At 36.1% G+C, this 14550-nt stretch overlaps 1 protein-coding gene across 7 annotated transcripts in view; it reads right to left on the minus strand.

The window, feature by feature from the left end:
- The window catches only part of WDFY3 (WD repeat and FYVE domain containing 3), a 264009-nt gene that overhangs the window by 31707 nt on the left and 217752 nt on the right, over window positions 1-14550 (minus strand). For all 7 annotated transcript variants that reach the window (XM_067736490.1, XM_067736495.1, XM_067736492.1 and 4 more), the window contains 6 exons: window positions 12804-12924; window positions 12204-12289; window positions 10612-10692; window positions 2881-2935; window positions 2503-2622; window positions 539-656 (listed from right to left, as the gene is read on the minus strand). In XM_067736490.1, coding sequence (XP_067592591.1) covers window positions 539-656; window positions 2503-2622; window positions 2881-2935; window positions 10612-10692; window positions 12204-12289; window positions 12804-12924 — 581 coding nt within the window. The remainder of the gene's footprint in view (window positions 1-538; window positions 657-2502; window positions 2623-2880; window positions 2936-10611; window positions 10693-12203; window positions 12290-12803; window positions 12925-14550) is intronic.

Here is a 14550-nt window from a genome sequence, read left to right on the forward strand (position 1 = left end):
AAAACGTAAGTAGGTAAACTGTAGTATATTAGAAGGTAATCAACTATAATTTTTTAATGCAAAAGGTTTCTAAAAAGTGCCTCAATAAAATTAAAAGAACCTATAATGGAAAACAATCTGAAAAACTGAATGACTGAATCACTTTGCTGTACACCTGAAACACTGTAAATCAACTATACTTCAATAAAAAAAATTAAAAGAGTCAATAAAGGAAAGTTTAGTTTCTGGCCTAAATACGATTAGAGATAATGGCATATTATGATGGGAAATTTCTACCCTAGACAAAGCAGACATACTTTGCTTTCTGCCAGTACCTGACAAGCTACCTAAAAAATGCCTTCTAAGCATGGCCATCAGTTGGCATGCAAAACCTCATTCTTCTACTCTGATAGTTGTGTATTAAGTGTGCATATGCAACATATATAGATATAATGATATATAAGCAATCTGGGGAAAGATGGAAGGGCATCAGACCGCTAAATAATGGCTTACTTTTGAAACTTGGGTACAAAGTCCCATGACAGGAAAAGTTACTTACCATTAGGATCTTCCCAGTCTTTATATCGCTTCTTATACTGAGCTAATCGTTCATCTGTCTGTGCTCCCATTGGCTTAGCCAGGTTTCTAAATGTCTTGGGATTAGTAAGATCTACCTCCTAAAATACAAAACGAAACCCAATTCCAAATTACTATACATCCTCTATTCTCACCAATGTAGACACAGTGGCTATAGCAATGATGATCTGTAAATGTGCTAGTATCTATGGGGTCACACCAGCAGAACTGGACTCCAAGACAATGCCATGCACCTACTGGTTATCCATATTTTATGGACAGGCACATGGCAGTTTGTTAATTGGTTTGGCTTGAAGACAACTGTTTTGGAAATTAAGTGTTCACAGAGGAAGGCACTCAGGATCCAGGTTTGGAGATGAGGAATAAGAGGGAAAACTGTTCCCAGTCTTGGCAAGGGCACAGCAGGAGACTGTGGACACAAAAGCTCCAATTCATCTTTATCCTCTGTCACCCACATAACTGGAGGATCAAATCTCCTTTTTGTTCTCTTCCCCTCTCCCCCATTTCACTCCAACTTCACTTCTGAGCATTTTCTTCCTAGAGGTGAAAGGGAAGTGAAATAAACTAGAGCACTCAGTAATTTGTTCACCTCCAAAAGACAACATCATACCAGATCAAGTGACTCCAAATGAGATGGTTTCTTTCAGTCTACCAGAGATTATTTTAAAAGCTCATTTCTAGCTGACCTAATTCATGTATTTAAAAGGAAACCAAAATTTACCTCCTGAGGGCTTTAAGAGTAGAAATTTGAAGTACATACCCATGGGATACGTAATTTGTGTCATTTCTATAGGGCATCATGGCCCACCAATTTTGCCAGCTTATATTTTAAAAGTCTTGAACAGGAGAAACTGATCCACATTACCAATATAAGTCAAGTTAGTATTTGTCCTCTGAAAATCTACATGTAAAATACCTCATTCATACTTTTTTTGGTTATTTCAACAAAGATTAAAAGTATTTACTAAGAACCGGGCATTGCTCTAGAGCAGCGGTCCCCAACCTTTTTGGCACCAGGGACCGTTTTCATGGAAGACAATTTTTCCAAGGCCCGGTCGGGGGGAGGATGGTTTTGGGATGATTCAAGCGCATTACATTTATTGTGCACTTTACTTCTATTATTATTACATCAGCTCCACCTCAGATCATCAGGCATCAGATCCTGGGGGCTGGGGACCCCTTCTCTAGAGGTTGGAACTTAAGAGCTACATAAGATAGTCTTTGTTTTTAAGGACCTCATAGTTGAGTACGGTCAGACAAAAATCATGACTACAACATGCTGTAAAAGAAAGCAGCATGATACAGCTACAAGGCAGTGTGGGAACAGAGGAAGAAGGAAGAGGACAGAAGGCTCCCCGGAGGTATACTGGAGTGTGTCCTGCAGGATGAAATACAGCTAGCCAGAGGAACCTGTCAGCGGGAGAGAAGATGGGCATGGGCATGGGGAGAAGTGCAGGCAGGGAGAGCAGCACAGGCAGAGCTGCTGAGAGAGAACGGGGTAGCCCAGGACAGCGGTTCTCGAAGCACAGGAGGGAGATCTACGTATCAGCTACTTTGTGAAGGGTGCTATACCGACGTTTTAAAATTCTCTCCAAATTGTGATGATGATTTATGCAATAATTTAAAACTGAGGAATGACTCAATTAGATTTGTTCCTGCTGGCTGCAGTGTAGAGGACAGTGACATCCTCCAGTGGATACAAATTTATTAGCACTTTAGGAAATTCAATAGATATCATGAATCCAAGAAGTTCATCAAGTATCCAAACTTTGTACAAGTCTAAGCTAAAGCTCTTCTCATCTTCTTGGGAGTAAGTCCCCTTTGAGAACTTAAACTATAAAGCATATAAATCATTTCAGCCACTGCATTATCTTTTAATTACTTTCGAGAATGTGTTCCACTTTCACAAAATGATTTGAAATTTACCTCTGAGTCGTAATCTGCAAGGATCCAGGGGAAGACAGGATACTGCATGAGGTCATTATATGATCTGCCAGCCAAAGTGTTCAAGTGCATCAAATACTGAAAGTTGCTGATTTCACCTCTCTTGGGAAAGATAAATAGATTCATTTTAAAGCAATCAAATATTTCTGCTACATTCAATTTTAAAAATTTATATGCAAAATGAGGTAAAGGATAATTTCTTGCAGATTTCAGAATAAAGCATTTTTTTCCCTTAAAAACAAAAACAAAACTTTTTTTCTATGGTATATATTTTATAAATTATTAAAGTACTTTTAACTGTATGACTTATACTTTCTAGCTACAAATTACGAAGGAAGCTTACATTTTCATTGAACTTACCTCCCATCTCTGAGTCACAGACTTCTCTCCAACCAGAGTGCTAAGCAACCCAGATCTAAAAATGATAAATAATAAATTGTAGGCAACATAACTTTAAAAATATGTGTAATTACAAAGCTGAAAATTTTAAGTCAATGGTCCACGAATTTTTCAAACTATGGAGGACAACCTATTAGTGGGTCATGAAATCAGTTTAGGGGGTTGTGAACAGCATTTTGAATTATGAAATAACAGAATCAAATTGAAGAAAATAGAAAACATTGGAAGGCACTACATGCAGGAAGGAAAAATCTCTTCTGTGAATTTTATTGTACTATTTGTAACTAAGTTTGTGTGAGTTGGGATGCAATGTAGTATTTTTTTTTTTTTTTTTTTGCGTTACGCGGGCCTCTCACTGTTGTGGCCCCTCCCATCGCAGAGCACAGGCTCCAGACGCGCAGGCCCAGTGGCCATGGCCCACGGGCCCAGCCGCTCCGTGGCACGTGGGATCCTCCCGGACCGGGGCACGAACCCATGTCCCCTGCATTGGCAGGCGGATTCTCAACCACTGCACCACCAGGGAAGCCCACAATGTAGTATTTTTTACCGTGGGTTACAGAAAATGAGTTTGAAAAACATTGATCTAGTTCAACTTTCTAACCTTTACAATAGTTTCTATATAAACTGATCTAAAGACATTAAATTGGAATAACTGATAAGAGTATACAATATTTTGTACATAGTAGGTGCACAGTACATTTCCTAAAAGAGGTGTTGAAAAAGTGAATGAAAATATAAATATTTTATGACAGGAAAGTCACTGCTGTTTAGAAAATTATAGAACATTTTCTATAGCAGATTTTCTAGAATGCTATAAAACCTTAAGGTTATAATATTGATAATTATTAATCTGAAGATTGTGAGTTGACCACTGAACAAGTAGGAAAGCACTTAACTATATATTTTATTGTCTGAAAGGAAATTAAGAGATTTGTAAACCTTAGTTCATAAACATATCTAGGTCAAAGGTACAGATACCACTTTTCACTTCCAGATAAATTCTTCCCTTCAGGCAAATTGAATGCATAGGGTACTCTCCCTGGAAAAAGAGCTATGATCATTCCTCAACATTGTAGGAAAGGGAACAATTGAAAAGAAGATTAAAGTTGGGAATGAATTTCTGCTTCTTGTCTTTGAGTTTTCAATAGTTCTTCAAGAACTGCCAACTCAGCACAGACAGTAGTAAGAACAATGAAATAGCAAGCTGAAGATTATCTAGGCAAGCAAAAGTACTAGCAATTTGCTTACAACTAGAAAAAAGGCTTAGTATGCTTTAAGGGAGCCTTTCACTTCCTATATTTATCTTAACAGCAACACAAACGATTAGGAATAGAACAGGTTTCTAAGGTTAACAAAAGCATATAAGCAGCATTTGTAAATCTCAGCTAAAGAAAAATAAAAACAGTAAGTTAAAGAGAAATACACAAATTAATATATTTAGACACATATAGATTGAAATAAAATTTTATTTACAAATTACAGAATCCCCAGAAGTTTTAAGTTATTTTCTTGCATGTTGTAATAATTAATTTGTAGCCCCAAAGCACTGCTTCTTTTTCTTTTGAATTTTATTTATTTTTTTATACAGCAGGTTCTTATTAGTTATCTATTTTATACATATTAGAGTATATATGTCCATCCCAATCTCCCAATTCATCCCACCCACCCCGGCTCTGCCCTCTTGGTGTCCATACATTTGTTCTCTACATCTGTGTCTCTATTTCTGCTTTGCAAACTGGTTCATCTGTACCATTTTTCTAGATTCTACATATATGCGTTAATATACAATATTTGTTTTTCACTTTAGTTTGCTTCCATGTCTTGGCTATTGAAAACAGTGTGGCAATGAACACTGGGTGCATGTGTCTTTTTGAATTAAGGTTTCCTCTAGGTATATGCCCAGTAGTGGGACTGCTGGGTCATATGGTAGTTCTATTTTCAGGAACCTCCATAGTGGCTGTATCAATTTACATTCCCACCAACAGTGCAAGAGGGTTCCCTTTTCTCCACACCCTCTGCAGTTTTTCTTGTTTGTAGATTTTCTGATGATGCCCATTCTAACTGGTGTGAGGTGATATCTCACTGTAGTTTTCATTTGCATTTCTTTAATAATTAGTGATGTTGAGCAGCTTTTCATTTGTCTGTTAGCCATCTGTATGTCTTCTTTGGAGAAATGTCTATTTAGGTCTTCTGCCCAATTTTTTGATTAGGTTGTTTGTTTTTTTAATATTGAGCTGCATGAGCGGCTTATATATTTTGGAGATTAATCTTTTGTCTGCTGATTTGTTTGCAAATATTTTCTCCCATTCTAAGCGTTGTCTTTTCATCTTGTTTACAGTTTCCGTTACAAGCTTTCTGTACAAAAGCTTTTAAGTTTCACTAGGTCCCATTTGTTTATTTTTATTTCCATTACTCTAGGAGGTGGGTCAAAAAAGATCTTGCTGTGTTTTATGTCAAAGAGTGTTGTTATTCCTATGCTTTCCTCTATGAGTTTAATAGTGTCTGGTCTTACATTTAGGTCTTTAATCCACTTTGAGTTTATTTTTGTGTATGGTGATAGGGACTGTTCTAATTTCATTCTTTTACATGTAGTCCAGTTTCCCCAGCACCACTTATTGAAGAGGCTGTCTTTTCTCCATTATATATTCTTGCCTCTTTTATCAAAGATAAGGTGACTGTATGTGCATGGTTTTATCTCTGGGCTTTCTATCCTGTTCCATTGATCTATATTTCTGTTTTTGTGCCAGTACCGTACTGTCTTGATTACTGTGGCTTTGTAGTATCCTCTGAGGTCAGGGAGCCTGATTCCTCCAGCTCCATTTTGCTTTCTCAAGATTGCTTTGGCTATTCGGGGCCTTTGTGTTTCCATACAACTTGTGAATTTTTTTGTTCTAGTTCTGTGAAAAATGCCATTGGTAGCTTGATAGGGATTGCATTGAATTTGCACATTGCTTTGGGTAGTATAGTTATTTTCACAATGTTGATTCTTCCAATCCAAGAACATGGTATATCTCTACATCTGTTGGTGTCATCTTTGATTTCTTTCATCAGTGTCTTACAGTTTTCTGAGTACAGGTCTTTTACCTCCTTAGGTAGGTTTATTCCTAGGTATTTTATTCTTTTTGTTGCAGTGGTGAATGGGATTGTTTCCTTAATTTCCCCTTCTGATCTTTTGTTGTTAAGTGTATAGGAATGCAAGAGATTTCTGTGTATTAATTTTGTATCCTGCAACTTTTACCAAATTCATTGATTAGCTCTAGCAATTTTCTGGTGGCATCTTTAGGATTCTCTATGTATAGTATCATGTCATCTGCAAACAGTGACAGTTTTACTTCTTCTTTTCCAATTTGTATTCCTCTAATTTCTTTTTCTTCTCTTATTGCCATGGCTAGGACTTCCAAAACAATGTTGAATAACAGTGGTGAGAGTGGACATCCTTGTCTTGTTCCTGATCTTAGAGGAAATGCTTTCAGTTTTTCACCATTGAGAATGATGTTTGCTGTGGGTTTGTCGTATATGGCCTTTGTTACGTTGAGGTAGGTTCCCTCTATGCCCACTTTCTGGAGAGGTTTTATCATAAATGAGTGTTGAATTTTGTCAAAAGCTTTTTCTATGTCTATTGAGATGATTATATGGTTTTTATTCTTCAATTTGTTAATACAGTGTATCAAATTGATTGATTCGCATATATTGAAGAATTCTCGCATCCCTGGGATAAATCCCACTTGATCATGGTGTATGATCCTTTTAATGTGCTGATGGATTCTGTTTGCTAGAATTCTGTTAAGGATTTTTGCATCTATATTCATCAGGGATATTGGTCTATAATTTTTTTTTTTTTTGTAGTATCTTTGTCTGGTTTTGGTATCAGGGTGATGGTGGCCTTGTAGAATGAGTTTGGGAGTGTTCCTTCCTCTGCAATTTTTTTGAAGAGTTTAAGAAGGATGAGTGTTAGCTCTTCTCTAAATATTTGACAGAATTCACCTGTGAAGCCATCTGGTCCTGGACTTTTGTTTGTTGGAAGATTTTAAATCACAGTTTCAATTTCATTACTTGTGATTGGTCTGTTCATATTTTCTATTTCTTCCTGGTTCAGTCTCGGAAGGTATACCTTTCTAAGAATTTGTCCATTTCTTCCAGGTTGTCCATTTTATTGGCATAGAGCTGCTTGCAGTAGTCTCTTATGATTCTTTGTATTTCTGTGGTGTCCATTGTAACTTTTCCTTTTTCATTTCTAAGTTTATTGATTTGAGTCCTCTCCCTCTTTTTCCTGATGAGTCTGGCTAAAGGTTTATCAATTTTGTTTATCTTCACCAAGGACCAGCTTTTAGTTTTATTGATCTTTGCTACTGTTTTCTTTGTTTCTACTTCATTTATTTCTGCTCTGATCTTTATGATTTCTTTCCTTCTCCTAACTTTGGGTTTAATTTGTTCTTCTTTCTCTAGTTGCTTCAGGTGTAAGGTTAGATTGTTTATTTGAGATATTTCTTGTTTCTTGAGGTAGGACTGTATTGCTATAAACTTCTGTCTTAGAACTGATTTTGCTGCATCCCATAGCTTTTGGATCATCGTGTTTTTGTTGTCAGTGGACTCCAGGTATTTTTTGATTTCCTCTTTGATTTCTTCAGTGATCTCTTGGTTATTTAGTAATGTATTGTTTAGCCTCCATGTGTCTGTGTTATGTTTTTTCCCTGTAATTTATTTCTAATCTCATAGCATTGTGGTCGGAAAAAATGCTTGATATGATTTCAATTTTCTTAAATTTACCAAGGCTTGATTTGTGACCCAAGATTTGATCTATCCTGGAGAATGTTCCATGTGCACTTGAGAAGAAAGTGTAATCTGCTGTTTTTGGATGGAATGTCCTATAAATATCAATTAAATCCATCTGGTCTCTTGTGTCTTTTAAAGCTTGTGTTTCCTTATTAATCTTCTGTCTGGATGATCTGTCCATTGGTGTAGTTGAGGTGTTAAAGTCCCCCACTATTATTGTGTTACTGTCAATTTCCTCTTTTATAGCTTTTAGCATTTGCCTTATGTATTGAGGTACTCCTATGCTGGGTGCATATATATTTATAATTGTTACATCTTCTTCATGGATTTATCCCTTGATCATTATGTAGTATCCTTCCTTGTCTCTTGTAACATTATTTTAAAGTGTATTTTATCTGATATGAGTATTGCTACTCCAGCTTTCTTTTGATTTCCATTTGCATGGAATATCTTTTTCCATTCCCTCACTTTCAGTCTGTATGTGTCCCTAGGTCTGAAGTGGGTCTCTTGTAGACAGCATATATATGGGTCTTGCTTTTGTATCCATTCAGCGAGCCTGTGTCTTTTGGTTGGAGCATTTAATCCATTCACATTTAAGGTTATTATCAATATGTATGTTCCTATTATCATTTTCTTAATTGTTTTGGGTTTGTTTGTAGGTCCTTTTCTTCTCTTGTTTTTCCCACTTAGAGAAGTCCCTTTAGCATTTGTTGTAGAGCTGGTTTGGTGGTGCTGAATTCTCTTAGCTTTGCTTGTCTGTAAAGCTTTTGATTTCTCCATTGAATCAGAATGAGTTCCTTGCTGGGTAGAGTAATCTTGGTTGTAGGTTCTTCCCTTTCATCACTTTAAATATATTGTGCCACTCCCTTGTGGCTTGTAGAGTTTCTGCTGAGAAATCAGCTGTTAACCTTATGGGAGTTCCCTTGTATGTTACTTGTCATTTTTCCCTTGTTGCTTTTAATAATTTTTGTCTTTAATTTTTGTCAATTTGATTACTATGTGTCTTGGTGTTCTCCTTGGGTTTATCCTGCCTGGGACTCTCTGTGCTTCCTAGATTTGCTATTTTCTTGCCCAAGTTTGGGAAGTTTTTGACTATAACCTCTTCAAATATTTTCTTGGTTCCTTTCTCTCTCTCTTCTTCTGGGACACCTATAATGCAAATGTTGATGCATTTAATGTTGTCCCAGAGGTCTCTTAGGCTGTCTTTATTTCTTTTCATTCTTTTCCCTTTATTCTGTTCCCCGGCAGTGAATTCCACCATTCTGTCTTCCAGGTCACTTACCCATTCTTCTGCCTCAGTTATTCTGCTATTGATTCCTTCTAGTATATTTTTCATTTCAGTTATTGTATTGTTCATCTCTGTTTGTCTGTTCTTTAATTCTTTTAGGTGTTTGTTCTTCAATTCTTCTAGGTCTTTGTTAAACATTTCTTGCGTCTTCTCGATCTTTGCTGCCATTCTTTTTCCGAGGTCCTGGATCATCTTCACTATCATTATTCTGAATTCTTTTCCTGGAAGGTTGCCTAGGTCCACTTCATTTAGTTGTTTTTCTGGGGTTTTGTCTTGTTCCTTCATGTGGCACATAGTCCTTTGCCTTTTCATTTTGTCTGTCTTTCTGTGAATGTGGCTTTCTTTCCACAGGCTGCAGGATTGTAGTTCTTCTTGCTTCTGCTGTCTACTGCTTCTTTTCTAATGGATTATAAAGGGCTACCAGTTCCTGAGTACCCGAAAATGAAGCTAGGTATACAGATTCTTGAAATGGCTTTATCATCCAAAAGACTTCCTAAGATTAAAAGCAGCTGAAAAGAGCACAAAGGAACCACTGATAGGTTTGAACACACAAAAACAGAAGTTTATTTTTAAATGTAAGAAAAAAAAATTAAGAGAAAATTTGGCAATTTGTAACAAATATGACAAGCAAAGGGATAATATGCTATTACCAAAAAAATCTCATGCACATTGATAATAAGGATTCAGAGGAAATGTTAACTAGACTTACTGAGGTGGTCATTTCACAATATATACAAAATTGAATTATTATATTGTTCACCTAAAACTAATGTAATGTCAATTATATCTGGAAAAAAAAAAAAAACTACAAAAAAACCCAAACTGCCACCACCACCAATAAAGAACTCAGTGGAAAAAAATGGGCAAAAGTTACAGATAACTCATAAATGATAATTTTAAATGGCTAACAAATATATACAGAGCTCAAGATTTCTAATATGAAAAGAAATGCACATTTAAAAACAAAGCATCTTTAAACATCGGTAAAAGTGAAAAAGTAAATATAAAAAGCTGGTATCTATTGAGATAAGCTAACTTATCCACTATTGGTGGAATATAGATATGTATAATTTTTATAGAAATCTAGTTGGTTTTGCATATTAAGAGTCTTAAAATTCATACTATTTTACTACGGGAATTTTATCCTAAAAAAATAATGAGGTATCACATTTCCATTATTAAACAGGGAAACCTGATAAAGATGAAATATCCAAGAACAAGAGAATGCTTTATACATATGATGAAGGGCTAGTAAATAAAGGCAAAGTTTCTAAAGAATTTTTTTAAAACCAGGAGGCAATATTTACATATAAGACTGAATAAAAGACACAGAATAAAAATCTGTGTTTTTAGTATGGACTCAATTGTGCACATAGGAATATATGCATGCTTAAAAGATTAAAGGGAATTGATCAAAATGTGATCAATTTGACACTGATCTGACATGAGCCATCATGCATACATTTTCTTTTTTTTTTTTTCTAGTTTTCAGTAGTTAAAATTTTTTGCAAACCCCTGGGGGTTGGGGTGGGGTGGCAGAACACTCATTAAAAATATTAAATAGTACTGTCCAGATAGAAATGATCCAACTGCAGTATTAAACTATAATGTGCAAGAAGCAAGCAACCTACCCCTGCTCCACGCTTGTGTTTGGTCGTTGCCCAGACACAGACTCTGAACTGTCAGTTAGAGATGGCACTACAGCCAAAAACCTGGAAAATTTAAAAACAGTATAAAATTGGAAATGATGTTTCAGTCAGGATCTAATGGGAACTTACAAAAGCATGATTCATTTAGATCTTAATTGCTGCATTTACCCCACCACTACTCAGTAAATGGCAGGCAAAGGGAATATACAATAATTAGAACATTCTTTAACAAAAAAGGGTAGGATGATGGCTTCCAAAGCCAAATATAAAGATCCATAGCAAAATCTGTCATTTTGGATTTTTACATATGCTGCCACATTACTTGAAGAAAAGCCCTGACACACTGAATCACAGGAATTAACTCAACTTAATGATGTCCTAAAGAGTGATTAAAAGCTAAATATTCACATGACAGTCAGTAGTGCTAACAGCTAAACAAATGATAGGACAGAGACATCTCTAACAAATGAAAATATATACATGATAAGAACCTTTATGTGACACTACTATAATTATTTTCAGAGTTGCTCATAATGTCAACATACATTTTTTAAGAGCAAAAAAGAATTGTGGGAAAATTCTTGGAATGAATGTGGACCTTGAACTTGGCATATACACAGACATTTCTCATATAAAGACAATCTCATCTCCTTGCCACAGGTTCTAGTTGGGAAGAGCAGATAATTTATTAACACCGAAAGCAATATCACCTTTAGAAATTCATAAGATAGGTAACTAAAATTTCAGTCATTTACTTAGCTCTTCCCAATCAACATCCACAGGCACTTTATTTGAAGAAACTCCCTCATTTCCCTCGTGCTCACAGGTAGTATTACTGTACTGCAATGATAAGCAATGTTGCTTGGTATTAGTTATTCCTCACTTGAAATACAAAACTTCTCTAATAGAGGGATTGCCAGGATCTACACCACTCTTCAAAGAATAAGAGGGCTCTCCTATTATATTATAAGTTCATAAAAGCCTTACTATTCACATGCCAACGGAAGTATTTTGAAGCACACGGAAATATACTATTTTTCTAAGATAAAATTTAAACACAGTTTACCAAAAATGAAATATGGTTAGATTACATCATCTGCTTTACTTGGCTATGCTACTTTTTCAAGGATGAAGGTATCCAACTTCTCTTCCAAAGTCAGAAAAGTTTCATATGAATACAAATTCTAAGGAAACTCAGGCTCTGCATTCAATAGCAAGGTATGACACTGTCTTCATTTTGGTAAATATGAAAGAAGCCTATTTTGAATCTGAAGTATTATTTTTTTAAGCTCCAGTTTCATCATCCTTTTACACTGAGAGACATGGGACTTTATCACTAAGGTGGCTTTTGATGATATCTACTACAAGTTACCAGAAAGAAAAATGTGATTTCAAAATAGAATAGCATCAGAAGAATCACATTTCAAGAGGCTGGCAAAAATGAAACAAACATTTTCTTCAAAGAAGTTAATTCATGGATTTAACAGATTTTTAAAAAACTAGCTGAACTGGCAATGCTTTACCTCCCATTTCTTCCCATGACAGCATTATGAAGTATTTCTAATAAACAATACCTTTGATAGACTTTGTTTCTAATTCCTTTTTGAAAAGCAAGGAGGTAATTCCGTCCATCTCCAGAGAAAACTTCCACAGCAATAGGCTGAAATGATCAGAGAGAAAAACATTAAGAAAAAACACAAATAGGGTTATATATTAACTTTTCCACTATGAATTTCTATAATGCTGAAGAAATTAACTTGTTGACTGAAGAACATTTTTAGAGTCATGAATTCCCAGCAAATTAAATTACACAATAAACAGTGCCAATTTATTCTGCTCAATTTGTTTCTAAAAACGTTAACAGAATAATGGTAAAATAATTATAAAATTTTGTAAATTTATAGTGAGAATGCAATTTTTATATACAAAGAAAATTATAATATAAATTTGGATAGCTATAGGGAAAGATGGATAACAACATATCACTCAAAGTTTTAGGTTTTTTTTTTTATTAAGAAGGGGGATGTATTGTAAAGTTATGCACCCATGTGACATGAGCTTGTCTATCATACAACCAAATCTAATACTCTAAGGAATAATGTGGATCCTATCATGTATACATCCTCTAAGTAAAGGAACCTGACAAAACATTTATTACTACTAAATCAACCCACCTGTAGGAGATACCTCCTTTTATGAACTTCCTTGATATCTTCATAGGCAAAAATGCTGCATGTTCTCTTGAGTTGACTGGGGCCTTGCCTGGCTCCTCTAGGGATAATTGGCTCATGCATACTATAGGCAGCCCAGAGAAAGGAGATAATAAAAACACAGCAAGAGATAAATTCACTGTTCAATAAAGAGTGTGTTATTTTCAACATGTGAAGAGAAGCAGGAATCGATATATCTGAATATTTAGTTCAAAAAAGACATACCTTTAAGAGAATAATTTGGTAGCTATTCAGTATACCAGAAACCCCCTTTGATGAATATAACTTTAAAAAAATACTATTCATGCTGTCAGGGCTTATTTTTCAGGCACAGCTGGCAAGTGCCAAGGCCTGTATTCTTTTAGGCGGGCCAAGAAAATGTTTTAATTTCTTTTAAAATCAAGAGAAAAAACAACTTTTTGTTGTTGTTGTTGTGGTACGCGGGCCTCTCACTGCTGTGGCCTCTCCCGCTGCGGAGCAACAGGCTCCGGACGTGCAGGCTCAGCGGCCATGGCTCACGGGCGCAGCTGCTCCGCGGCACATGGGATCCTCCCGGACCGGGGCACGAACCCACATCCCCTGAATCGGCAGGCGGACTCTCAACCACTGCGCCACCAGGGAAGCCCAAAAAACTGAATTTTTAGGTAGAAGAAAATGTTTAAATATATAATATGAATATATTCATCTTTAAACCAACACAGTCAGAAAAACATCATTTTAGGTATCTTTATATGTAGGAAGAGGACCGTAAAAGTCATAATGTGGCCCTGACTGCTACTGAAAGTAATTATTTGAAATATCTCCTAGCAATGAAGATGACCATGTCCACATTCACAGTGCATGTTAGGTGTTCAAAATGTTAAAGGAAGAGAAGAGCATGTTGATTTTCTAAGCTTTAAGCTTTTTCATCTTCCTTTGGGCTTTGTCTGTCTCTGGGTTTTCCATTACCCACTATCACGTCCATCATAGGGCTGGCAGAAGAAAAGGAAGATGGATAAACTCAGTTAATTCCTGCCTGTGCTTCAGTCACACTGCTTCTAGGGTACTCAGAGGACATGGATACTTTTACATTTGTTAGAGTATTATATAACTGCCTGTATGTTCTCTACAACTGTGTTCGCACTGAAATTTGAAAAAAAGAACAATTTACAAATTCATAATAACTTTATAAATATATAGATTATAATACAAGGAACTTGTATTATATCTAGTGCTATTAATGCATAGCAATAAATTTTATTTAGTTTTCGTTTTGATAAATAAGGTAAATTTGTCTCTTATAGCCTTGAAATAACTATTACTCTGGTGAATATTTAATGATGGATGCACAAAAACTGAGAGATAACATTACTTGAAACACAATTTTTGCATTAAAAAAAACTATGTAGGACTTTCCTCGTGGCACAGTGGTTAAGAATCCGTGTGCCAAGCAGGGGACGCAGTTTTGAGCCCTGGTCTGGGAAGATCCCACATGCTGCAGAGCAACTAAGCCCGTGTGCTACAACTACTGAGCCTGCGCTCTAGAGCCTGTGAGCCACAACTACTGAGCCTGCGTGCCACAACTACTGAAGCCTGTGCACCTAGAGCCCATGCTCCGCAACAAGAGAAGCCACTGCAGTGAGAAGCCTGCGCACCACAACGAAGAGTAGCCCCCGCTCGCCGCAACTAGAGAAAGCCTGCGCGCAGCAATGAAGACCCAATGCAGCCAAAA

This window comes from Pseudorca crassidens, chromosome 4, assembly GCF_039906515.1.
Source record: "Pseudorca crassidens isolate mPseCra1 chromosome 4, mPseCra1.hap1, whole genome shotgun sequence".
NCBI lineage: Eukaryota > Metazoa > Chordata > Mammalia > Artiodactyla > Delphinidae > Pseudorca > Pseudorca crassidens.